Source organism: Anomaloglossus baeobatrachus, chromosome 6 (assembly GCF_048569485.1).
Source record: "Anomaloglossus baeobatrachus isolate aAnoBae1 chromosome 6, aAnoBae1.hap1, whole genome shotgun sequence".
Lineage (NCBI taxonomy): Eukaryota > Metazoa > Chordata > Amphibia > Anura > Aromobatidae > Anomaloglossus > Anomaloglossus baeobatrachus.
In genome coordinates this window covers 62329635-62354661 of record NC_134358.1, presented here as the reverse complement: position 1 = coordinate 62354661, position 25027 = coordinate 62329635, and the positions used below count along the sequence as shown (strand labels likewise).

The following is a 25027-nucleotide window of genomic DNA, read 5'->3' as shown; positions in this document are numbered from 1 at the left end:
GCAGTTGTACATGCAATAAACAGCTTGTCAGCGAAATCTGGACCGGTAGTGGCATATCTGCGGCATTTGGTGCTCAAGTGTTTGCTGTGGAATATTCATGTGGTTGCAAAACATGTGCCGGGGGTTGATAACGGGGTGGCTGACGCTTTATCTCGTTTTCAGTTCCACAGGTTTCAGGAGTTACTGCCGGGGGCAGACGAGATCGGAGCGGTGTGCCCAGAGGAATTGTGGAGCCTGGTGAGGCAGTGATTGTGGGTTTGATTAGGAATTCGGTGACCGAGGTGACTTGGTGCCGTTATTCTAAAGTGTGGGTTGAGTGGCAGGCAGTGCTGGGTGAGATGTTTGGTAACGGGTGAGTGGATTATTTATTGGTGCTCTTGGCATTGGTGAGTGAGGATTTTAGGGCTGGGAGGTCAGCGTCGGCTGTGGCGCTTAGGGTGGCGGCCGTGGCCTTTTTGTTAAAGGTTAGGGGTGAGCAGGACGTTTCACGGGACTTCCGGGTAAGGCAGGCATTGAAAGATTTTCGGAAAGGGGTGAAGGTGCGGGACACTAGGCGGCCCATTTCGTTGGACTTGTTACGGCGTTTGGTGGAGGGAATTTGTGTCTCAGCGTATGAGACGGTGTTGTTTGAAACTGCTTTTGTGTTAGCTTTTTTCGGGGCTTTTCGGATAGGAGAATTGGTGAGCCCGTCAAGGGTTAGTGGGGGTGGTTTGCTATTCGAGGATGTGTCGGTAGTGGGACAGAGAGTGGAGTGTCGGCTTCGGCGGTCCAAGACGGACCAGATGGGTCGAGGCAGGTTAGTAGTGTTGTATGCGGTGCAAGGGGATGGCTTGTGCCCGGTGCAGGTGGTGAGTAAGTTTTGTGGTCTGTGGGGCGGTCTTCCGGGCCCGCTACTACGTCACGAGGACGGGGCTTGGTTGTCTCGTTACCAGTTTGTGGCAGTGCTGAGGAGTTGCCTGCACTGGGCGGGTGAGCGCCCAGAGGATTACGGGTCCCATTCGTTCAGGATTGGGGCGGCTACCGAGGCTTCTCGTTGGGGCCTTGGAGATGACATGGTGAGACGGATTGGTCGGTGGGTGTCCTCTCGTTTTCGTGGTTATGTGCGCCCACAGTTATTATCTCGTTGAGGGCTCTGGTTAGAGTTTTGTTTGTTCTGCCGTTGGGTTTTGTTGTTCTTTGTTGCAATCTGGAATGCTGGTGTTGTTTGTTAAAATTGTTTCCTTTATTGTAGGAGTGTGTCTGATCTGGATCCTGGGGCACTCGTTCGTTTTCTGGGGGGCCCGTCGGGCCGACGCTCGCCCGAATGGTTGGCAGTTGGGTGTGGACAGATCGCTGGCATCGGTCAAGTAGATTGGAGTGCGTGGCATGGAATGGAGCAGGGTCATGCCGGAATTTGAATATTATTGCAGGATGGACAGACCTCCGAACGTGTTGGTTTTACACGTGGGGGGGGAATGACCTGGGTTTGCGGGCATCCCGCGATCTGATTAGGGACATTAAGATCGACCTACTGCGTTTATGGGCAAGGTATCCGGGCTTGATAGTGGTATGGTCGGATATTGTGGCCAGATTATGGTGGAGGGGGGCTCGGTCGGTTGAGAAGATTAATCGCGACCGGGCACAAGTGAACAGGGTGGTTGCGCATTTCGTGCGGAGAAACGGCAGTGTGGTGGTGAGGCATGTAGACCTGGAATCGCCGAAGTGGCAGTTTCGGAGGAGTGATGGGGTTCATCTTAATGACATTGGTTCTGATTTATGGGCCCTGGGTTTGCGGGATGGTGTGGAGCAAGCCTTGGGTGTGTGGCGGGTCCAGGCCACGTAAGGTGTCACGTGTCCTGTCCTGTGGCGGGGGTAGGTCTGGTCCAGAAGCGGTTGTAAGGGATTGGTAGCTGGACCGAGAGGCACTGTCTTGGTATGGTGTCTCTGGGTTCCGGGAAATTGCAGGCACGGGGTTCTGCAAAGTTTGGGGGGTATTAATCCGTGGGGTGATTAATACCTCATCTCTGGGTCGGAGTGTTGCGGCCAGGGATATTGGTGTAGGAAAGGGTTTCTGGACCGGGCCTACATAGGGTTATATGTACCGTTTATTATTTATGTGTTACCTATTATTGTGTGTTTGGGGTCGCCCGTTGGACGGCGCCCCCTTGTGTTAGTATGTTAATAATAGGTAATAAAGGCTGCTGTGGCCAATTTGTTTAACCAAGTCGCATGCAGTCGGTGTGTTATTTTTAGGTTAAGTTTGGGGGGTATAGTAACCATCACGACCGGAGAATCCTTCCTCAGTGGTCAAGCGCCCTTTACTCAGTATATAACAGGGGCACATTTATAAGATTATCCGAGCATATGAACTTTTTTTTCCAACACATTCAATTTTGGAAATTATTATTATTCCAAGAGCTATTAATTAAAATGTTTGCTCATAGGACAACCCCTTTGACTTTGCCATTATGTTCTAGGGCTTGGATTAGTAGGACTTTTTCTAATTTCAAGTCAAATGTATTAAAATGCAGATTGAAAGGAATGATCTAATTTAGCTAAACCTATATTTTGTGATCAGTATAGACATGTGGAGGTAACAAATATTGGACCCCTCTAAAGTTGAAACACCATTGAGATCATATTGTAAGTATTCATTAAATGGATGCATAATAACTTCAGCGGTATCTCTGTTTAGTAAGGCCGGACTTATTCCACGGCCTAGGGGGGAGACCACCATGACAGGGTTGAACGGGAATGAAAGTGTTAAATATTACAGGGCTTGGGTTTTTGTTATTTTCCCAATAATATTTTCAAATAATGCAGGGATTAGGGGTTTTGCTAGGCCCGGGGAAGGAGGGGGTTAAAACAAAGACAGGGAGATCCTGAGGAGGCGGAGTAGTGAATTAGGGGTATAAATAGGGGAAGCCATTAGTGTAGGAAAGCCATTTTTGCCAGCCTACAATAAAACTCCCACACACCCTTCCTTTTTTAGCGCAGGACCAGTACATGGTGAGGAGGTCTTAGCGGCTACGTGTGGGCTTTCTTTTATTCGTATAGATATGCTTAGACAGGTATATATGTTTCGGTTACAATCAGAACCGAGATATAGGTTGCGGTGTACTTTTGACCTATTAGTTTCTTTAGTTCTTGTCACAGCGACAGGTGGAGGGGAGGGTCCTCGAGGTCAAGAATATGGTCTCACAGTGGATGGATGGGGGGAGAGCTCACAAGGCTCTGGACTCCAAAGGTGGATTCAAAGGAATGGAAGATGGCAGAATGCCATACAGGTGGTGACGGTGGGGCCCGTGGTGGTGCGGTAAAAAATCGGACAGGTCATTTTGCAGCAAGTGCCTCTGACTAGGAGTATAATCGGCTATGGGTAATATGACCTTATAAGTATATGTTGGGCTGGGCCTGCAAAAAGAATTGTTGGAGCTTCAAGGACCATTATTAGTGGTATCTTTTTGGTTATATGTTGTATGTTTAAATAAAAGGCTGCTATGGCCAATTCATTACGTCCTCGAGTGTGGTCTCTCTATTTTAGTTTAGTATTTAAGCTATGGGCCTTGCAGAGAGGATGAATGGGATGGGGGAGGCAAGGATTTAAAGTGGGGTTAGGAATGACTCGTTAATACCCATTGTCATGTGGTTATATTGAGGAGCTTTCAACAGCAGTGAGACTGATCCCTTGATAAGACACAAGGTTGTTCACCCTCTTGTCTAAAGGTCCAGTCACACTAAGCAACTTACCAGCGATCCCAACAACGATAGGGATCGCTGGTAAGTTGCTAGGAGGTTGCTGGTGAGATGTCACACTGCGACGCTCCAGCGATCCCACCAGCAACCTGACCTGGCAGGGATCGCTGGAGCGTGGCTACACGAGTTGCTGGTGAGCTCACCAGCAACCAGTGACCAGCCCCCAGCGCCGCGTGGAAGATGCTGCGCTTGGTAACTAAGGTAAATATCGGGTAACCAACCCTATATTTACCTTGGTTACCACCGCACGGAGCTACACGTGCAGAGAGCAGGGAGCAGCGCACACTGAGCGCTGGCTCCCTGCTCTCCTAGTTACAGCACACATGGGGTTAATTACCCGATGTGTGCTGCAGCTAAATGTGCACAGAGCAGGGAGCAGCGCACAATGCTTAGCGCTGGGTCCCTGCTCTCCTAGCTACAGCACACATCGGGTTAATTAACCCGATGTGTCCTGCAGCTACATGTGCACAGAGCAGGAGCCGGCACTGACAGTGAGAGCGGCGGAGGCTGGTAACAAAGGTAAATATCGGGTAACCAAGGACAGGGCTTCTTGGTTACCCGATGTTTACATTGGTTACCAGCCTCCGCAGAAGCCGGCTCCTGCTGCCTGCACATTTAGTTGTTGCTGTCTTGCTGTCACACAAAGCGATCTGTGCTTCACAGCGGGAGAGCAACAACTAAAAAATGGCCCAGGACATTCAGCAACAACCAACAACCTCACAGCAGGGGCCGGGTTGTTGCTGGATGTCACACTAAGCAACATCACTAGCAACATCGCTGTTACGTCACAAAAGTTGTTCGTTAGCAGCGATGTTGCTAGCGATGTTGCTTAGTGTGACGGGGCATTAAGGACTTGTATTAATATGATAATTAATTGTCACCTTCTGTTTCTTGGCAGCACTAACACCTCCGCCATCACTGTCACCATAGCACAGTCCCCGTGTGTCGTCCAGTCGGCCAATACTACACAGATTGTTTGTGTAACCAGCGCTCACTCTCCTTCACAAAGAACCAATGTCACAGTATACATCGAAGGCCAAGGCATTGCTAAGATGGTAAGAAACGTGATAAGAAAATCAGAGGATACACAGGAGAGGGTGAACCATGGTCCAAGATGACATTACAAAAAGTCTGATAATCCAGGAAAGTCATCTTCAAAACAGAGTGAATAAGTTCAAAACATGTAAACTAGTGCACTATGGAACACTCTAGAAGGTACAGTCGCACTTCATAAACATTTCATACATTTTTAAACATGTATAGATAAATACATCAATTTTATACAAAGACTCAATATTTAAAGCTTTGACCCAAAGAAGGTAACTTTACCCCAGTCCTACAGTCCAATCCAATCCCTGTACTTTCTGCAAAGTAATTTTTTCTGATTAAGCCCCTTCAGATTGTTTGCCACATTTTGGAAGAATGATTGCCTGGAGAGGAAAACGAGAGCTCAAATATAGGTCCTGTGTCCTCCAACAGTAAAGCTTCCTGAAATTATTCATCTGTGGGGGCTCACTCACAATTTTGCCTAAGAACACTGCCATGAAGAAAGAATGGGATCTAAACATCTCCCATGAGAAACGTCTCCCAACAATCCAGAAGCAATTTGGTGATGATCAAAGTTTTTTCCACTATGATCAAGACCACGTCACAAGGCATAAACGATAACTAAGTGGCTTGGTGAACTAAACATTCAAATTCTTAATCTCATTGAGAACCTGTGGTAAATCCTCAAAAAGTTTACGGTCAAACAAAAACACAGAAATTGGGATAAACTCCAAGCACTAAGTAGGCAAGAATGTGTTGTCATTAATCAGGATTTGGCCCAGAAGCTGATATCTAACTGTCAGGGCGAAGAACAGAAGTCTTGAAAAATAAGGGGTCAGCACTGAAAATATTGAGCTTTTACACAAACGTGATGTATTTCACATATAAAAAAGAAAAAGAAGAAACTGTGACTGATAAATTTTAAAACCCCAAAGCAGCAAACTATGAAAACCAATATTTGTGTAAGTCTCAAAACTTGGCCACGATGGTATGACTACCTGTCACAGATGTAATGAAAAAAGCTGAGTACAGAGGCTCCTATACTGGCCCTCAAGCTAGGAGACCTTAGTTATCCCTGATCTCAGGGTTACCTCTGAAGGTGAGGATGTCTGAGCTGCCTTCTTGGCCCTGCTCATGACCAGCCCTGATCTTATACCCCCCACCCTAGGGAAGTGCCGGGACAGGAGTGTGATAAAACCAACAGCGATAGACAAACAGGGTAAACCAAAACTATCTCATAGCATGCTCACACAGAGGTATAAGATAATAAACGGTAAGGAGGAAAATAAGACCAGGGAGGAAACAAGAAGACAACAGGAGAACTACACAACAACTCCAAGCACCACACAATATAATCAATACCAAAAAAATCAAAGGCATCCAGCTCACCTGTTCCTCCAAGTGCACGGCATCCGTCCAAGGCAATCCATGAAAAACTTTGTTCCAGCACATATGGAGTAAAAACTTCTTTTATTGGAAAAATTATACTAAAACACACATGGGTGGCAGGTGAAAAAAAACACAGCAAAACTGGCCCCAGAAACACCGGTTTACGCATTTCGAGGCGTACGCCTCTTAATCATAATCTCATTTTATATATTTTTTTTTCCTGATTCTTTTTAGGATAATGCAGACTTTTTCTACATTGATGTGTGGTCTTCTAAATATACTTGGGGAGGAGAATCTCCACCGGATGAGGGGTCACTGGCGGTCATCACATGTGGGCAAACAATATTGCTGGATACGAGTACACCAGTGCTGAAGATGTTGCTAATTCAAGGTAAATAAAATTACTTTCCATACTTTCCATACACTACATTAAAATAAAAGTACCTAATTTTATAGTTACTTAAGTCTTTTCCTTAAAATAGGAGGAACCCTGGTGTTTGATGAAGCAAATATTGAGCTGCAGTCTGAGAACATCCTCATTACAGACGGGGGCGCTCTTCAGGTGACCGTACCCCGATATTTACTGTGCCAATTATAGGCTGATAACTTTTTGGGAGGAATTATTGGACTGAAATCATCAGTTGTGTTTCCATGTAATATTTTTTTTCTCTATGTTTAGATTGGAACTGAGTCCGCTCCATTCCAGCACAAAGCAATAATCACCTTACATGGACACTTACGTTCTCCTGAGTTACCACTATATGGGGCTAAGACGTTAGCTGTGAGGCAGGGGACATTGGATCTTCATGGTAAGAATAAGTAAAAAAAGTGTGGTAAAAGTTTAAAAAATCTTTTACAATAATTGCCATTGTAGTCCCTTTTTGAAACTTAAAGTACTGGTATACAAGTGGCAAAAATAAGTATTTGATACACTGCTGATTTTGCAAGTTTTACCACCTACAAAGAATGGAAAGGTCTGTAATTTTTATTGTGGGTACACGTCAACTGTGAGACAGAATCCCCCCAAAAATCCAGAAAATTACATTATATGATTGTTAAATAATTAATTTGCATTTTATGGCATGAAATAAGTATTTGATACAATAGAAAAACAGAATTTAATATTTGGTACAGAAATCTTTGTTTGAAATTACAGAGGTGAGACTTTTCCTGCAGTTCTTGACCAAGTTTCCGCACTCTGCAGCAGGGATTTTGGCCCATTCCTCCATACAGTTCTTCAGATTTGTCAGGTTTCGGAGCTTTCATTGGGCAACATTGAGTTCAGTTCCCTCCAAAAATTCAGTTCCCTCCAAATTATCTTGGTTTCAGGTCTGGAGACTGGCTAGGCCACTCCACAATCTTGAAATCCTTCATACAGAGCCGTTTCTTAGTTGACCTGTCTGTGTGTTTCTGGTCATTGTCAAACTGGAAGATCCAGCTACAATTAATCTCCAATGATCTTACTGAGGGAAGGAGGTTGTTGGCTAAAATCTTGCGATATATGACCCCATCCATCCTCTCTTCAATACAGTGAAGTCATCCTGTCGCCTTTGCAGAAAAGCACTCCCATAGTATGATGTTTCCACCCCATGCTTCTCGGCTGGGACAGTGTTCTTGGAATTATTATTATTTATTATTATAGCGCCATTTATTCCATGGCGCTTTACAAGTGAAAGAGGGTATACGTACAACAATCATTAAAAGTACAAAACAGACTGGTATAGGAGGAGAGAGGACCCTGCCCACGAGTGCTCACAGTCTACAGGGAATGGGTGATGGTACAATAGGTGAGGACAGAGCTGGTTGCGCAGTGGTGTACTGGACTGAGGGTTATTGTAGGTTGTAGGCTTGTTGGAAGAGATGGGTCTTGAGGTTCCTCTTGAAGCTTTCCACGGTAGGAGAGAGTCTGATATGCTGAGGTAGAGCATTCCAGAGTATTGGGGAGGCACGGGAGAAATCTTGTACGCGATTGTGGGAAGAGGAGTTAAGAGAGGAGTAAAGAAGGAGCTCTTGTGAGGATCTGAGGTTGTGTGCAGGTAGGTACCGGGAGACTAGGTCACAGATGTAAGGAGGAGACAGGTTGTGGATGGCTTTGTATGTCATGGTTAATGTTTTGAACTGGAGTCGTTGGGCGATGGGAAGCCAGTGAAGGGCGAGGCTGGGAAAAAAGCAAGGGGAGAGGTGGATTAAGCAGGCCGCAGAGTTTAGTATAGATTGGAGGGGTGAAAGAGTGTTGGAAGGGAGGCCAGAGAGCAGGAGGTTGCAGTAGTCGAGGTGGGAGATGATGAGGGCATGCACTAATGTTTTTGCTGATTCTTAGTTAAGGAAAGCACGGATCCGGGAGATAGTTTTGAGTTGTAGTCTGCATGAGGTGAAGAGGGCTTGGATGTGTGGCTTGAAGGATAGAGCGGAGTCGAGGGTTACTCCAAGGAAACGAGCTTGTGAGACTGGGGAGAGTGAGCAACCATCAAGTTTGATGGAAAGGCTTGGTGGAGGAGATGATTGAGGAGGAGGAAAGACAATGAACTCTGTTTTGTCCATGTTAAGCTTTAGGAATCGCGCAGAGTAGGATGAAATAGCAGACAGACATTGTGGAATTTTGGTTAGTAGAGACGTAATGTCAGGTCCAGAGAGGTAGATCTGTGTGTCATCGGCATAGAGATGATACTGAAAGCCGTGGGACTCTATGAGCTGTCCCAGCCCAAAGGTGTAGATGGAGAACAGCAGGGGTCCAAGAACTGAGCCTTGGGGGACACCGACAGATAGGGGGCGAGATGAGGAAGTGGTGTGAGAATGGGAGATGCTGAAAGTTCGGTCGGTTAAGTATGAGGAGATCCAAGATAGGGCCAAGTCTGTGATGCCCAGAGATGAGAGAATCTATAGTAGGAGGGAATGGTCTACTGTGTCGAAGGCAGAGGACAGGTCCAGGAGGAGGAGGATAGAGTAGTGTTGTTTGGTTTTGGCGGTTAGTAGATCATTGGTGACTTTGGTTAGGGCAGTTTCAGTAGAGTGATGTGGTCGGAAGCCAGATTGTAGCCGGTCAAAGAGGGAGCAGGAGGAGAGGATTGTGCTCATCCTTCTTTCTCCAAACACGGCAAGTGGAGTTGATACCAAAAAGTTCTATTTTGGTCTTATCTGACCACATGGCCTTCTCCCATGCCTCCTCTGGATCATCCAGCTGGTCATTTGCGATCTTCAAATGGGCCTGGACATGTGCTGGCATGAGCAGGGGGACCTTGCATGCCCTGCAGGATTTTAAACTATGACAACAGAGTGTGTTACTAACAGTAATCTTTGAGACTATGATCCCAGCTCTCTTGAGGTAATTGACCAGATCTTCCCACATAGTACTGAGATGAATCCTGACCTTTCTCAGACTCATCCTTACCCCACGAGGCAAGATCTTCCATGAAATCCCAGACCAGGTAAGATTGACAGTCATCTTATGTTTCTTCCATTTTCTAATAATTGTGTCTATAGTTGTTGCCTTCTCACCAAGCTGCTTGCCTATTGTCCTGTAGCCAATCTCACTCTTGTGCACGTCTACAATTTTGTCCCTGGTATCCTTAGACAGCTCCTTGGCCTTGGCCATGGTGGAGAGGTTGGAGTATGATTGATTGAGTGTGTGGACAGGTGACGTTTATACAGGTAATGAGTTCAAGAAGGTGCAATTCATACAGTTCATGAGTGCAGAGCAGGAACTTCTTAAATAAGAAGAGAGCCAGAATTCTTGCTGGTTGGTCGGTGATCAAATACTTATTTCTTGCAATAAAATGCAAATTAATTATTTAAAAATCATTCTATGTGATTTTCTGTGTTTTTTTTTATTCTGTCTGTCACAGTTGATGTGTACCTACGATAAAAAGTACAGACTTTTCCATTCTTTGTAGGTGGTAAAACGTGCAAAATCGAAAGTGTATGAAATACATATTTTCCTCACTGTATATAGATATACAATGCCTACAAGTAGTATTCAACCCCCTGCAGATTTAGCAGGTTTACACATTCGGAATTAACTTGTCATTGTCACATTTGGACTGTAGATCAGCCTGGAAGTGTGAAATGCACTGCAGCAAAAAAGAATGTTATTTCTTTTTTTATTTTTTTTTTAAATTGTAAAACGTTTATTCAGAGGGTCATTTATTATTCAACCCCTCAAACCACCAGAATTCTGTTTGGTTCCCCTAAAGTATTAAGAAATATTTCAGGCACAAAGAACAATGAGCTTCACATGTTTGGAATAATTATCTCTTTTTCCAGCCTTTTCTGACTAATTAAGACCCTCCCCAAACTTGTGAACAGCACTCATACATGGTCAACATGGGAAAGACAAAGGAGCATTCCAAGGCCATCAGATCGTGGAGGATCACAGGGCTGGCAAGGGGTACAAAACCCTTTCCAAGGAGTTGGGCCTACCTGTCTCCACTGTTGGGAGCATCATCCGGAAGTGGAAGGCTTATGGAACTACTGTTAGTCTTCCACGGCCTGGACAGCCTTTGAAAGTTTCCTCCCGTGCCGAGGCCAGGCTTATCCGAAGAGTCAAGGCTAACCCAAGGACAACAAGGAAGGAGCTCCGGGAAGATCTCATGGCAGTGGGGACATTGGTTTCAGTCAATACCATAAGTAACGTACTCCACTGCAATGGTCTCCATTCCAGACGAGCCCGTAAGGTACCTTTACTTTCAAAGCGTCATGTCAAGGCTCGTCTACAGTTTGCTCATGATCACTTGGAGGACTCTAAGACAGACTGGTTCAAGGTTCTATGGTCTGATGAGACCAAGATCGAGATCTTTGGTGCCAACCACACACGTGACGTTTGGAAACTGGATGGCACTGCATACGACCCCAAGAATACCATCCCTACAGTCAAGCATGATGGTGGCAGCATCATGCTGTGGGGCTGTTTCTCAGCCAAGGGGCCTGGCCATCTGGTCCGCATCCATGGGAAGATGGATAGCACGGCCTACCTGGAGATTTTGGACAAGAACCTCCGCTCCTCCATCAAGGATCTTAAGATGGGTCGTCATTTCATCTTCCAACAAGACAACAGCCCAAAGCACACAGCCAAGAAAACCAAGGCCTAGTTCAAGAGGGAAAAAATCAAGGTGTTGCAGTGGCCTAGTCAGTCTCCTGACCTTAATCCAATTGAAAACTTGTGGAAGGAGCTCAAGATTAAAGTCCACATGAGACACCCAAAGAACCTAGATAACTTGGAGAAGATCTGCATGGAGGAGTGGGCCAAGATAACTCCAGAGACCTATGCCGGCCTGATCAGGTCTTATAAAAAACGATTATTAGCTGTAATTGCAAACAAGGGTTATTCCACAAAATATTAAACCTAGGGGTTGAATAATAATTGACCCACACATTTATGTTGAAAATGTATTAAAATTTAACTGAGCAACATAACTTGTTGGTTTGTAAGATTTATGCATCTGTTAATAAATCCTGCTCTTGTTTGAAGTTTGCAGGCTCTAACTTATTTGCATCTTATCAAACCTGCTAAATCTGCGGGGGGTTGAATACTACTTGTAGGCACTGTATCTCTATACGCCTATATATTAGTAAACAAAAATTCGAAAAAGTAAAAAAGACATTTTCATTAAAAAAAGTAGCTAACATAAATGCAAAAACAACTAAAATAATCACATTTTTTTAATTCAGTCTTTTCAATAAATATCACGAACCAGTAAATAACACAGACATAACTGGTATCCCAGTAATTTTAACAACACAGACGACACAATCAATAAACTATTTATGCCTAATCAGAATATAGAATAAATAAAAATTGGACAATTGATTTGTTGTTGGTTTTTTTTTATTTAACTCATAATAAAAGCTTATATAAAAGTAACAATCACATATGTGTATTATAACATGGCACCTAAGAAAACAGCTCGACTTACAAAAAAACAGAACCTCATAGAGCGATATGCACGTAAAAATAAAAGTTAAGAATATTATGGCTATGACTCTGATGATTTCCATTCTAGGAAGATTTGTCTTTATGCCATAAACCATATAACATTATATAGAATCTCAGTAGATCTCTTAGTCATGCGGCTGCCAATAATCTTTTCAACCATGTCTAAAGTGTGCTTTACACGCTGCGACATCGCTAGCGATCTCGTTAGCGATGTAACACGGTAGATCGCACATGCAATTTGCTGAGATCGCACATGTGACCGGTGCTACAAAAATAACCTATGTGCGATCTCGGCAAATCTTATCTGCGATCTGGCGTGTCACATCGCTAACTAAATCGCTAGCGATATCGCAGCATGTAAAGCAGCCTTAATAGCAGATAAATAATAAATGCAGCTCTGGAGCGTAAAACGGTTTTCCCACTAAAAAGTTCATCTTAATCAATAAATCTTAAAATAATAATAATTTACTCTTTTACGTCATCCCCAGCCCAGGAGATGTGATATGATCAGACAATGTCCATGTACGGTCAGACACGGCCATTACACAGGCCAGGGAGGACGCAAGAGTGTATAAAGACATTACCGCTAATTATCCATGTTGTAAAGGTAATGTGTTCACTTCTAGGTGCCAAGTATGTAGGAGAGCTGTGACCATGTACCGGCCGGCAACACCTAGCGGTTGGGCAAGAGCAACGATGGGTTAGATGATGTTAGATAAGTAGAGGAGGAGTGACAGAAGATCAGTAGGTTGGTTAGCGAGGCGAACCTAATGAGAGTTTGTTCTGCAGAACGGTTTGAGGAGTAAAGATGTGGCAGTGTCAGGAGCCAGGCAGGGAACCCTGAGGTAACCTCTTAAAGGTCCAGAGCCTATGGTTCACCCCAGCGGGGTCAGGGAAGTAGTGGGACTAGACAGACGTCAGGACTCAGGAGCGGACAGTGGTGAGAAGAAGCATGGGGGAACGGAGACACCAGTGCCCAGCAGCTTGCTGACTAGTTCCAACATAGTGGAACTAGGCCAAGTGAGTCCTGCCAAAGAAACAGCAACTGCGGAACCATCAGGAGTGAGGCCATGTCTGTAATAGTGTGCAAGGAATAAACTGTTCAAGTTTTGGACTGTCAAATGTACTCTGGTGTCACGTGTTTCATCCTACATCTGTATACTTTTAGGCATCCTCCCCAGCCCAGGAGGTGTGGTATGATCAGACCATGTAACTGTACGGTCAGACACGACAATTACACAGTACATAGCAGGGATACATAAGTTTATCTCAGCACAGGAACATTTTTTTTAATCACATCCAATTGTGGAACTTACTTTTTTCCAAGATCTATTGATTAACATGAACTTTATTCATGGGAAAACACCAATATCATTGATTATAATTCAGGACCGGAATAAGATAAGTAATGCACGCCACTGCAAAATTAGTTTCAAAGGTCTCTGATAAGGGGTAAGAATTTTTTTCTCTTTTCTAGGCATACCCGTACCGGTCACATGGACCAGACTTGCTCAGACGGCGGAGTCTGGGAGCTCAACCCTGATTCTACAGCAAAATGTGACTTGGAAAACTGGAGATGAAATAGTGATCGCATCAACAGGTCACAGGTAATATATACAGTATATACAGTATATTCCAGAATCCTACCAAAGTGCAACTTGAGAACCACATTATTGTCTTATTGGAGTAGATGGTAATTAAAAAGACATGACTTCTGGATATGGAACGGACCCTAATTTATTAACACGAGACCTGAACTACATAGACCACAGCACACTTTTTTTTTAATGTAAAAAGGCCACGTGGCAATTTTTCGTTTTCGATTTTTCCTTCCTTTTTTCCAAGAGCCATAACCTTCTTATTTTTCAGTCAATATTGTCATATAAAGGCCTTTTTTTTTTTTTGCGGGACGAGTTGCACTTTTGAACAACATCATTCATTCTGTCACACATTGTACTGGAAAATGGGAAAAAAAATCCAAATGCAGTGAAATTGCAAAAAAAAAGTGATATTCCACAAGGTTTTGAGTTTTGTTTATTTACCATGTTCACTATATGGTACAACAGACCTGGCATTATGATTCCCCAGATCAGTACGAGTTCGTAAATACCAAACATGTATGGTTTTTGGTTTTAGTGGTGAAAAAAATGTAATAAATTTGACAAAATTAAAAAATTGTGATTTTAGTATCATTTCTCATTTTTGGGGATCTGGGGCTCAGTGATGGATTATTTTTTGTCTTGAGCTGACATTTTTAATTATACAAATTTGTTGTAGATGCGATGTTTTCATCGCCTCTTATTGCATTTTATTGCAATGTTGCAGTGACAAAAAAAAAATCTTTTTTTTTTTTTTTTAAATTTTATCTTTTTGCTAATTGATTTGATATTTTGTTCTGGTATTTTTGAAAGCAGCGAAACCAAATATGTCATTTTTTTAATGGTTTTAATTTCAATAGGGCAAAAAGGGGGGTGATTTTAACTTTTGTAGAGGGGGTTCATTTTTTTTTACACTTTTTATTGTTTTTTATAATCCCTCTTGAACAGAGTGGGATTATTGTACACTGCAATCCTTTTTTAAGATTGATTTCAGTGAATAATATCATACAGGGTCGGTGAGGGAGAGAATTTTGACATACTGATATGAATGCTGCTGGGTTGGCGGCCACAGAGGACCTGACAGGTTCCCTTTAAATCTAAAAGCCCAACCCTTTGAATCTCAGGGAAGAAAAACTGCCACTGGAGATCTCTTGCAGCAGCTTATTCCCCTTTACCTATGCTGAACATACAGTATGTATGCTCGGCTAACCCACCATGCACATATAGCGCCCCTGAACCCATCAGGGTGCTACAAGGTTCTGCATCCCCACCAGCAGGATGCGGGGTTTACCCCCTTAGGGACCCAGAACCCCAGTGCCAGTAACACAAAAAACCCAGGTAATCCCAGTTTTTCCCAACAAATCCCCCATACAATGGTACCCAGCTAGGGTGGGACTATGGATGGCCGCCTAGAGGTGGAGCTACTCCAGTCCACTAGTTGACCAGGTGGGAGGGGCAGACTTTTGAGAATAGTTAGTCTAGAGTTGACAGCAGAGGTGTGAAGGTGGAAGTGAAGTGACTCCCTAACTCAGATTAACAGTCACCTGGTACCCAGGAGAAGGGGTTGCCGGTGGAGTACTCCCTGAACTACGCACCGACGGGGTACAGGACCCTAGGACAGGAAAGAGCTTCAAGCCAAACTGTTAACACCTGCACAGCAAGGGGACCATCAAGGACCCTGCTGACCCTAAAGAATCCGAAGACTGAGTAACAAAGGAAGAACCGTGGAGAGGACCAGAGACTCCAACCCTACAGGGTTCACACTACCGTCAGGCGGACAGAAGTGGACAAACCACAGACAGGGGACCCCCAGTGTTCCATACCATGGGGACTCACTTACTACAGACAGGTGCAGGGGAAGAAAGTACCAGAGAATCAGACTGGCACTGGAACGACGGGGACCTGGAGGTGAAACCAGCCAGCCTCGCTCAACCAGTTAACATCTCAGCAGTGAGTAAACCAGTTGCACTGAAAACCCATCTGGACTCCTTCTTCCGACGCCCACTGCACCATACACCCGCTGGGGCAATACCCTACTTGCAGAGGGATTACAATACTAGCTGCTAATACCATCAGCCCCATTTTGCAGCGGCGGCTCCCTACACTTAGCCGCAACACCGAAAGTGGCGTCACGAGTAGACTTTATTCCCCAATCCCCTGTAAATATCCCCATCACAAAAAGGGCCCAGGGCACAGAACCGGGTAACGGCCCCCACGTGACATTCCCAATAGAGACTCTGCCCGGAACCGAGTACCCCATATCCCTGGGTGCTAAACAAATCTAATAAAAGAGTCAGTTACCGTAAATCTGTTTCTGGGTAGTGACAATGAGCTAAGAAGTATATTAGTTGAAATTTTAACATTTGAGGATGACGTATGGATTCATATGTAGAATACTTATGATGGCTTACTGGCTAATCTTTTCTTATTTTCTGTTGCGGGCATGCTCTGTAACATGTGCAGAAGTCACTGCGCAGAAAGGGAGGAAGGGCAGCAGAATTGCCATGGATTAGCTATTGTCACTTGTGTAATCCCAGGTTATCTGGCTCCAGTTTTATGATGGAGATGTTGCATTTCTTTGTATTCCTGCCTCTGTTAATAATGAGATATTCCCTGGAATCTAAATTATGTCAAAAGTAACATGTTGATCTAAACAATAAGTTATGTTCTGACAATAAATTCTGAAGCTTAACCAGGGTCCATTTCATTATCTTCTGACAGACACAGCCAAAGTGAGAATGAGAAGAGAACTATTCAGTCTGTATCTACCGATGGCAAAAACGTGACCCTAACAGAGCCGTTACTGTACAAACATTTGGGGATTTCGGTGACTCTACCTGATAACACTGTTTTTGAGGCTCGAGCAGAAGTAGGTCTCCTAACAAGAAACATCGTGGTCAGAGGATCAAATAATGTGGAATGGAGCGACAGTATAGCAGCCTGTCCGGATGGATTTGATACGGGTAACGTTCTTAAGTTGTATGACTGGACACAAAGGCGGCACTGATTCCGTACAATCTAATTATTTGATGGTGGAAATTTTGGGAGCCCATTTGATGGTCATCTCATTGCATCCTAGAAATCAGAGTATTTTTGAAGACCATATTTCACTATATTCTGCTTTTTATTTTCCACTTTTTACCTTTTCTGAAAAAGTTCTCAGAAAACTCTAAAAAAAAATGAAAAAATGGAAAAAAAATACTGTTGAGATATTCAGGGTTTTTTTTTGCATCTTTTTGCTTCTTCAAGTTTCTAAAGACTTCAAGTGGTTAAAACAAGTGAGCTGACCAGATTTCTGACATAGTCCACTCTGAAGATACTCTAGAATTTGTAAGGCAAGTCAATGGGAAGCCTCAAAAGATGCCTGGGAGATGCCCTGAATGTTTTGCCATAGTTTTTGCTTCAAAAAAATGCTGTTGTTTTAAAATTATTCTATAGAGTTAAAAAAAAATTACCAAAATGCTAGTAAAAAAAATCAATCACCTAAAAAAACTAGGGGAAATTGCTGAGAAAAAAATGCCGGAGTTAGAAACCATATTACATGCAGATCAAAAACCCCCCATAGAGAACCTCCAAAGATTCAAATGAAAAGGGATAGTGACAAATTAATAATATAAAATATAATTTTTTATTAATTTTTAACATTAAAAATATCATGTGCAGAAAAAATAAAAAACATAAATACTGGACCGGATCAATTTCCCAAATATTAGCCACGGATTAACAGGTTTAACAGATTAACATTTGTAAAGTGCCTAGTGCAGTGACCAAATGGTAAAAGTTATATATAGCCTAGATATTAATATCATTAAAGGTTATCCCCAAGCTTAACAAGTGCAAAAAATGTATGGATAAGTCCAAATTATATAAATCATTATAGGGACACAATACCTTAGGATGGTCACAAGTCCTGTATACCGCTGAACCCCGACGCGCGTTTCAAGCGATGTTTTCCTCAGGGGGAATCAACTAATCATATTAGTTGATTCTAACTTACTATTTACAGATCATTCATATTTTTGTTTTGCTAGAAACTCGTTTAATGGTGTATACTTTATTGTTCCTTGTTGGCTGGTACCAATTTCCTTGACTTAGTGGGACTCCTCCAAATGTAAAATTTGCAAATTATTCAATCAAGTTTTACATCTCTATCCATGAGCTGCTGTAGATGGCCGGTTGCCTTTGGATAAGGGCAATCATAAATTTCTTGATAGATTGTTCTCTAAAAAACATTTTAAGGGGAGCATCTAAGCATTGTAGTTTATGACGTTGAAAAATATAAAGAAATCAAATCCTGTAAAATTACTTATTTTCTCCTTCTTGTCACTTTAGGTGAATTTGCCACACAAACATGTTTCCAGGGAAGATTTGGCGAAGAAGTCGGAAGTGATCAATTTGGAGGATGTATAATGTTCCATGCGCCACAACCTGGTAAACTTCTGTCCATTGGAAGAATAGAATACGTGGAGGTAGGTTGGAAATCTAAATATTGTGATTGCAGTATGTACCTATGGTTATGGTATACCTAGGCTATAGAAAAATACTTAAAAGCAGAGTTTTACCACTTGCAGAGTTTTTATGTTGGAGAAGACTGATGGACAGGTCTGGTCACTTCCTCATCCATCAGGGCCCATTTTGAGAACAAGTCTATAAATGGAACTTTTTCCACCAATGGCGTTCTAATCTGTCTCCTACTCTGCCTACCTTTAATGAACACTAAAAGATCTTTATACAAGTTATTAAATTATAAAGTCACATTCACACCGCATATTTTGATCAATGTAGCCTTGAAATCCTGAAACATCTTAATTATTTTTGTAGGAAAAAAATTTGCTTGTAAGAAAATAACATAAAACATTTGTTTTGTAGGTTTTCCATGCCGGTCAGGCTTTCAGGTTAGGCCGGTATCCGATACATTGGCATTTAATGGGAGACGTCCAATATAAATCCTATGTACGAGGTTGTGGAATTCATCAAACCTACAACAGAGCTGTGACCATCCACAACACTCACCACCTCTTGGTGGAAAATAATGTCATCTATGACATCATGGGAGGAGCATTCTTCATTGAAGACGGCATTGAACATGGAAATATACTTCAATATAACTTGGCCGTTTTTGTTCGCCAAAGCACCAGCTTGCTCAACGATGATGTTACCCCAGCAGCGTTTTGGGTTACCAATCCAAATAACACAATACGGCACAATGCTGCCGCTGGTGGCACACACTTTGGCTTTTGGTACAGGATGCACACGAACCCAGATGGCCCTTCCTACGATCCCAACATTTGCCAACAGAGAGTGCCACTTGGAGAATTTTACAATAACACTGTTCATTCTCAGGGTTGGTTTGGCATTTGGATTTTTGAGAATTATTTCCCAATGGTGGGTGGATCTTGCAATTCTTGGACACCATCCCCAGCTATTTTTAGATCTTTGACCACCTGGAACTGTCAGAAAGGAGCAGAATGGGTCAATGGCGGCGCTCTCCAGTTCCACAACTTCTCCATGATCAATAATGAGGACTCCGGCATAGAAACCAAAAGAGTAATTTCAGCCTATGTTGGTGGATGGGGAGAGGTCAGCGGAGCCGTCCTTAAAAATGCTATAATTGTTGGACATCTGGATGAGCTAGGACTTGGTGGCAGTTACTGCACCGCTAGAGGCATCACCCTCCCATTTGATGAAGGACTCTCTGTCTCTTCTGTAAAGTTCATGAACTTTGATCGACCAAACTGCGCAGCAATCGCTGTTACAACTGTTATTGGGCTTTGTGGAGACAGATGTGGAGGCTGGAGTGCAAAGTTCAATGGAATACAATACTTCAATTCACCCAACAAGGTGGGATTTAGATGGGAGCATGAAGTTGTTCTAATCGATACCGATGGAACGCTTACAGGTAATTCCTCATGTGACAATCATACAGAGCTCTTCCATCCAAAGTATTAAAAATCTTAGTTGGAAACATTTCCATTATTATATTTGAAGAGCATCCAACTGTTAACCAATATGTTGCATTAAGACAATATTTCGACCTCTCTCTTACTTCCCAGTAGGAAAAAGGATCCAGCATGCTCTATCTTTCTTTCCCTGACATCTTTTGTCAGGGGAGAGTTGGAGGACCCACAGTAAAATGAGATAGTTGGGAGATCCTTCTGAAAACAGTGGGATCTTTCAAGAGATCCGTTCCTACAACAACATGTCTGAATAAGATTCTTATGAGTGTGGATACCGAAATTGTGATGTGAAATCCACCTCAATTACTTTTATATGAAGATTTTATTTCTTTCCTATATTGTTTTTTTTTTTTATAATTTTGTAATAATAAAAAATGTAACAAAATATTTTGGTTTTAATATAGGACAGATAGGAGGAAAGGTGGTACCAGCCAGTGGGCTACTGGATCCCTCCCAGTGCAGCCAAAGCAGTGACTGGAGTGCCGGCTTCCCTGGATATGTCTGCAATTCCTCCATCAGCTTCCACAGACTGGCTTTCAATAACCCGTCTCCTTCTTCTCTTCTTGGAAAGGATGTCGTTATGTCAAATTCTTTTGGTATGTTAATTATATTATTTTTTTCACTCCAGTCCCGCACGTTCGTTGTCTAAGGGTAGTTCTTGACTCTGCTCTCTCTTTCAAGTCACATGTCAAAGCCATCTTCACCTCCTGGCAACTACAACTCAAAAATATTTCCCGGCAAAAACAGTAGTGCATGCCCTCATTATCACCATCTGGACTACTGCAACCCCCTTCTCTATGGCCTCCCTTTGAACACTTTCGCACCCCTACAATCTATTCTAAACTATGCTGCCTAACTAATCCACCTGTCCCCCCGCTACTCCCTGACTTCCCCTCTCTTCCAGTCCCTTCACTGGCTTCTCATTGCCCAATGACTGCAGTTGAAAACCTTAACCATGACATACAAAGCCATCCCCAACCTCTCCCATCCATATATTTGTGACCTAGTTCCCGGTACTTGTCTGCACATAACCTTCGATGTTTACAAGATCTCCTTCTCTACTCACATCTTATCTCCTCCTCCCACAATTACATACAAAATTTCTCCTGTGCATCCCCCATACTCTGGAACTCTCTGCCCCAACATGTCAGAATCTCGCCTACCTTGGAAAGCTTCAAAAGGAACTTGAAGATCCACCTATTCCGACAAGCCTACAACCTGCCATAACCCTCAGTCCACTTCAGTGCTGCACCTGCTGTATCTTCAACTATCCCTTGTAGACTATGAGCCCTCGTGGGCAGGGTCCTCTCTCCTCCTTTGCTAGTCTGTGCCTTGTATTGTTCATGATTATTGTATTTGTCCCTATCATAGCTGGGATGATTTAAGAAAGCCTGCACTCGCAGGGGGTTGGACTCAATGGCCCTTGAGGTTCCTTCCAACTCTACCATTCTATGATTCCATGATTTTATGCATACCCCTTTTCATATGTAAAGCACCATGGAATTAATGGCACTATAACAATAAATAATAAAAACAATATATTTTTTTCACTTCCAAACACTTAAAGTGAACATAAAATCATCTTTATCACATATATTTTTCTTTAAAGTCAAGGTAACTTGTACTTTCAGGCTCCAGCGTTGTACCTTTCCTGCAAAAACGCTTAACGCACAAACCGGGATGGATGGCCCTATTACCTAATGCCAATACTTTCAACTGGTATTTCAGCAATGTTGATTTCATCACAAACATCTCCTATACATCCACTTTCTATGGATTTAAGGTAAATTCAAGACCTAACTAAACAGTGCAGTCGATAAAGACTACGAAACTAGTGTTGGGCCATGTATCTGCCATTTTTAGTAACTTTGCCACATGGTTTTATTGTATTTAGAGTGAGGACTATGTGCTGATATCCCACAATCTTACTCAAAAGCCTGACATGTTCAAAATAATTGACGTTCGCAATGGATCCACACAGCCGTTGAGCTGGAGCAATAATTCCAATGGAGACTGGTACTTTAATAATGACACAACTACACTGACATATCTAGGTATGTACATTTGTGGGACTCTATTAATTAATATTACTTATTAACACTTTCTTATCTCTAATGACAAAGCAGAAGGAAATCGTATTAGAATTCACTTTTCATTGGTCTCCTTTGATACACCTTCATTGCTGTTGTCCACTTTGGACTGCACCTATTGGTTAGAAGGGTCCATTGACAGTAAGATGATTCCAAAGTGTACCCCTGCTGGGACCCCATCAATTGGCAATAATCTTTGAGAAAATCAATGAATAAGGGTCCATTTATGCTGCAAAATGCCCAGGGGTTACATGACCACCATCCGGAATGATGTCTATCAGTTGACTGCCCATGGGCTGACCCGGCTTCGGATGTACAAGGAACCATCTGTAATATTGTTTGTCAATTGTTCTCAGCAGCACAAGTCCTGTTTGTTTGTTGAGTGATAGGTAGCCTGTTTACACGGCAAGATTATCGTCAAATGATTGTCCTTAGGAATGCTTGTTCATGATTAAGGATTACATGATGCCCATTCAAATAAATTGGTTATCCATATAATGCAGGATAGAACAGGTCCTTCAGACCAAGACATACTCCTTGTAAGAGATCTCCATACTGGTAGTAGGATCTTAGTGGGGATAATAGGAAGGTGTCAGAGGGAAGACACCGGTTGGTAGCAAGAAGAAACTCGGTGGCAAACGTTGTGAAGGCGGCAAGAAGATGTTACTTTGCCAAAGCTTTGTAAGGGACAGTGGGGGATCAGGGGTTGATGGGGACACTTTACAAGAACTGCAGAGCAATTGTATGTGACAGTAGCTTAGTGGGGGTAGTAGTTAGAAGTAGGCAACAGGGTGTTAGTTTGGGGGATAGGAGGACAGGACACAAAGGAGCTGGAGCTTTTGGTGGAGATTAGAGTATGAAGGTGGCAGATGTGACAGGAGCTCTGGAGGGAGAGGAGGGAGGAGCAGGGTTTCTGTGGGGAAGGGGAATCTGGAAGGAGGTGTGCCACCCCTGCAGTGATCAAACCATTAGAATCTGGGGGGTTGCTGCTGGGGCTCGAGGGTCTCCGGACCCGGGGGCTCACGGCCACTTCAAATGAAAAGGGGGTATTTACAGGGGATAAGAGTTTGTGATGTCACCTGTGGTTCGCGGTAAGGGGAATACTGCCGCTGCCGATGGGAGTACCCGGGGGAGATGGAGTGGAGCAGCCAGATGACGTTCCCTCCATGGGTAGGGGAGGCCCCGGGACTCTGGATGATGGAGATGATGAGGAGCGTGGTGCGGATGGAAGCAGGGGAGGACAGCGTACTCACTCAGGCCGTGTTGGCAGTGCTGCGACCACAAAGCAAACTCTGACACAAAGGTAAACCAAGTTTCTGGGTGCCGCTGCCCTCTTGGGGGAGCTCGTGCGGGTGTCCGTCTCCTTTGGTACTGCCGGATGGTCCGGAGCCTGCCTTCGTGCACAAATTTTGGAATGTTCTGGTGGCCTGTTGGCTTAAAGCTGTCTGGGTCTTGCTCCCTACTTGTTGGTAGTGAAGCTGTGCTCTCAGGGGCTCACGCTTGGGATTTTTTCAGGCTGCATGGATTGGAAAGCCCTATCCCCCTCATTGTGCTAGTGCCCCCGATCTCTGAGCTGCTTGGGGACAGTACGTGAAGACACTATCCTCCACAGGCTAATTGCCGGATTGCCTGAAGCTACTCCTCGATCTAGGGTCCTGTACCCCGCGGTGCTTTTGCTCCCTGACTGGTTATCAGGCTTGAGATGCTGTCCGTCCTCCAAGACCGGGTCTAGACACCCAGCCTCAATACCCTGCGACCGAGTCTCCGACTCCTCCAGGCCCAGACCACCGTCTGCGACCCAACCAACTACATACACGGAGCCACTACTCCCTCAGCCCCTCACTTCTTGAGGGCTAACATTCTTCTGCTCACTTCCCTCCCATCAGCCTACCTAAGCCCACTTGTGTGTCTGATAGTGTGTGATGTGAGGTGTCGTTGGGATTTGGATGAGGATGGAGGCAGTACCATAGGTTGGGAACCCTGAACCAAGAGGGGTTGAGTCCTGCACCACAAAATAAACAGGGTGCAGTACCCTATGACACCCTGACTAGTTCAGGGGCGTCACAGAGGGGACAGTAGGGTTTTTTCATTTATGATTGAGCTTCTTCCAGGAGTACTGGCCGTACCACATGAATAGCAGCCTTGCAGATGGCAGCGTATGACTGAAAAATCAGATTACATATGGTTTATTTGTAGTCTGTAACAAGGGAGACACAAAGGTCTGAAAAAGAGCTGTAGACGAAAAAAATATCTTTTTTATCTAGATTAAATGCAATAGCATTTCATTTTAGATGGAGCATCCAAAGGATGATCTTTAGTTTTTTTCTTTACTTTAGGATATATTTTACCTATTTTTGCAAAAAATATTCATAGACACAAGAAATTTGAAATATAAGTGCAGAAGTACATGCTTGACGACCCTTCATCCCTACCGTGGCAGAATGTGATGTGTGGCCCTATGATGGGGGCTGTATCTATAATTCTATTATATTATTATATAATTATTATTATTATTTATTAATTATTATTAATTATTATTATAATTCTATTATATTATTATAATACCTATCTATAATTTTCTGGGTTTGGTCACAATTCACAACAGCTGCTATAAAAAAAATTCCATGGTGAAGCCAGTTATGAAAGGCGCTTAACTTAAATGGTTTTATACATATATTGTTATTTAAAAGAATTTTATGTTTGTAGTGTCTGGAAAACGCAAACTTCGGAGACGAGCCGTGGCTGGGGCCCTGGACACAACCATGTCAAACACCAATGTAAACCTGGTGGTTTACCAGTGCTACTTTAAAGATTGCATTCCGCCTCCTCCACCAACTCAAGCTCCGGTCAGCCCAACAGTCAAATAGTAAGTATTAAGTCTGACACAGGCCTGTATTTTCTTATGTGAGAGAATCGATCTGAATTATGGCAAATGACACTCAGCTCAAACTCAGATCACAGCGTGAGCCGAGTGTCAGTTTAGTGTGATCCCATTCTCTCGCATGCAAGAATCGGAGCACAGGTGTGGAGAAGATGGAGAACTTAAAGAAATGGTTCACCCATATTTATGATTTGCTAGATCGATATTATGTTGAGAAACAATGTTTCTCTGAAATATGTTATGTTGGCAGTAGCGCCTGTGGGACTATTGCAGTCCGTTCTTTCCCATCGCCTGACCCTGGGACTCCGTGACTTCGGGGATCCGGTGATGTCATGTCAACTTCCTGATCACATGATATCACCGCAGCTGGCCCTAGTCTTCCTGAGTCACTGGGCTGTGGG

General features: G+C 43.5%; 1 protein-coding gene across 2 annotated transcripts in view; it reads left to right on the top strand.

The window, feature by feature from the left end:
* Positions 1-25027, top strand: part of PKHD1L1 (PKHD1 like 1) — a 278999-nt gene that overhangs the window by 184053 nt on the left and 69919 nt on the right. For both annotated transcript variants that reach the window (XM_075352949.1, XM_075352950.1), the window contains exons 42-53: positions 4634-4790; positions 6406-6562; positions 6654-6733; positions 6851-6980; positions 13578-13707; positions 16420-16661; positions 18031-18167; positions 18568-19597; positions 20060-20251; positions 21287-21438; positions 21550-21709; positions 24452-24611. In XM_075352949.1, the coding sequence (XP_075209064.1) occupies positions 4634-4790; positions 6406-6562; positions 6654-6733; positions 6851-6980; positions 13578-13707; positions 16420-16661; positions 18031-18167; positions 18568-19597; positions 20060-20251; positions 21287-21438; positions 21550-21709; positions 24452-24611 (2727 nt within the window). The remainder of the gene's footprint in view (positions 1-4633; positions 4791-6405; positions 6563-6653; positions 6734-6850; positions 6981-13577; positions 13708-16419; positions 16662-18030; positions 18168-18567; positions 19598-20059; positions 20252-21286; positions 21439-21549; positions 21710-24451; positions 24612-25027) is intronic.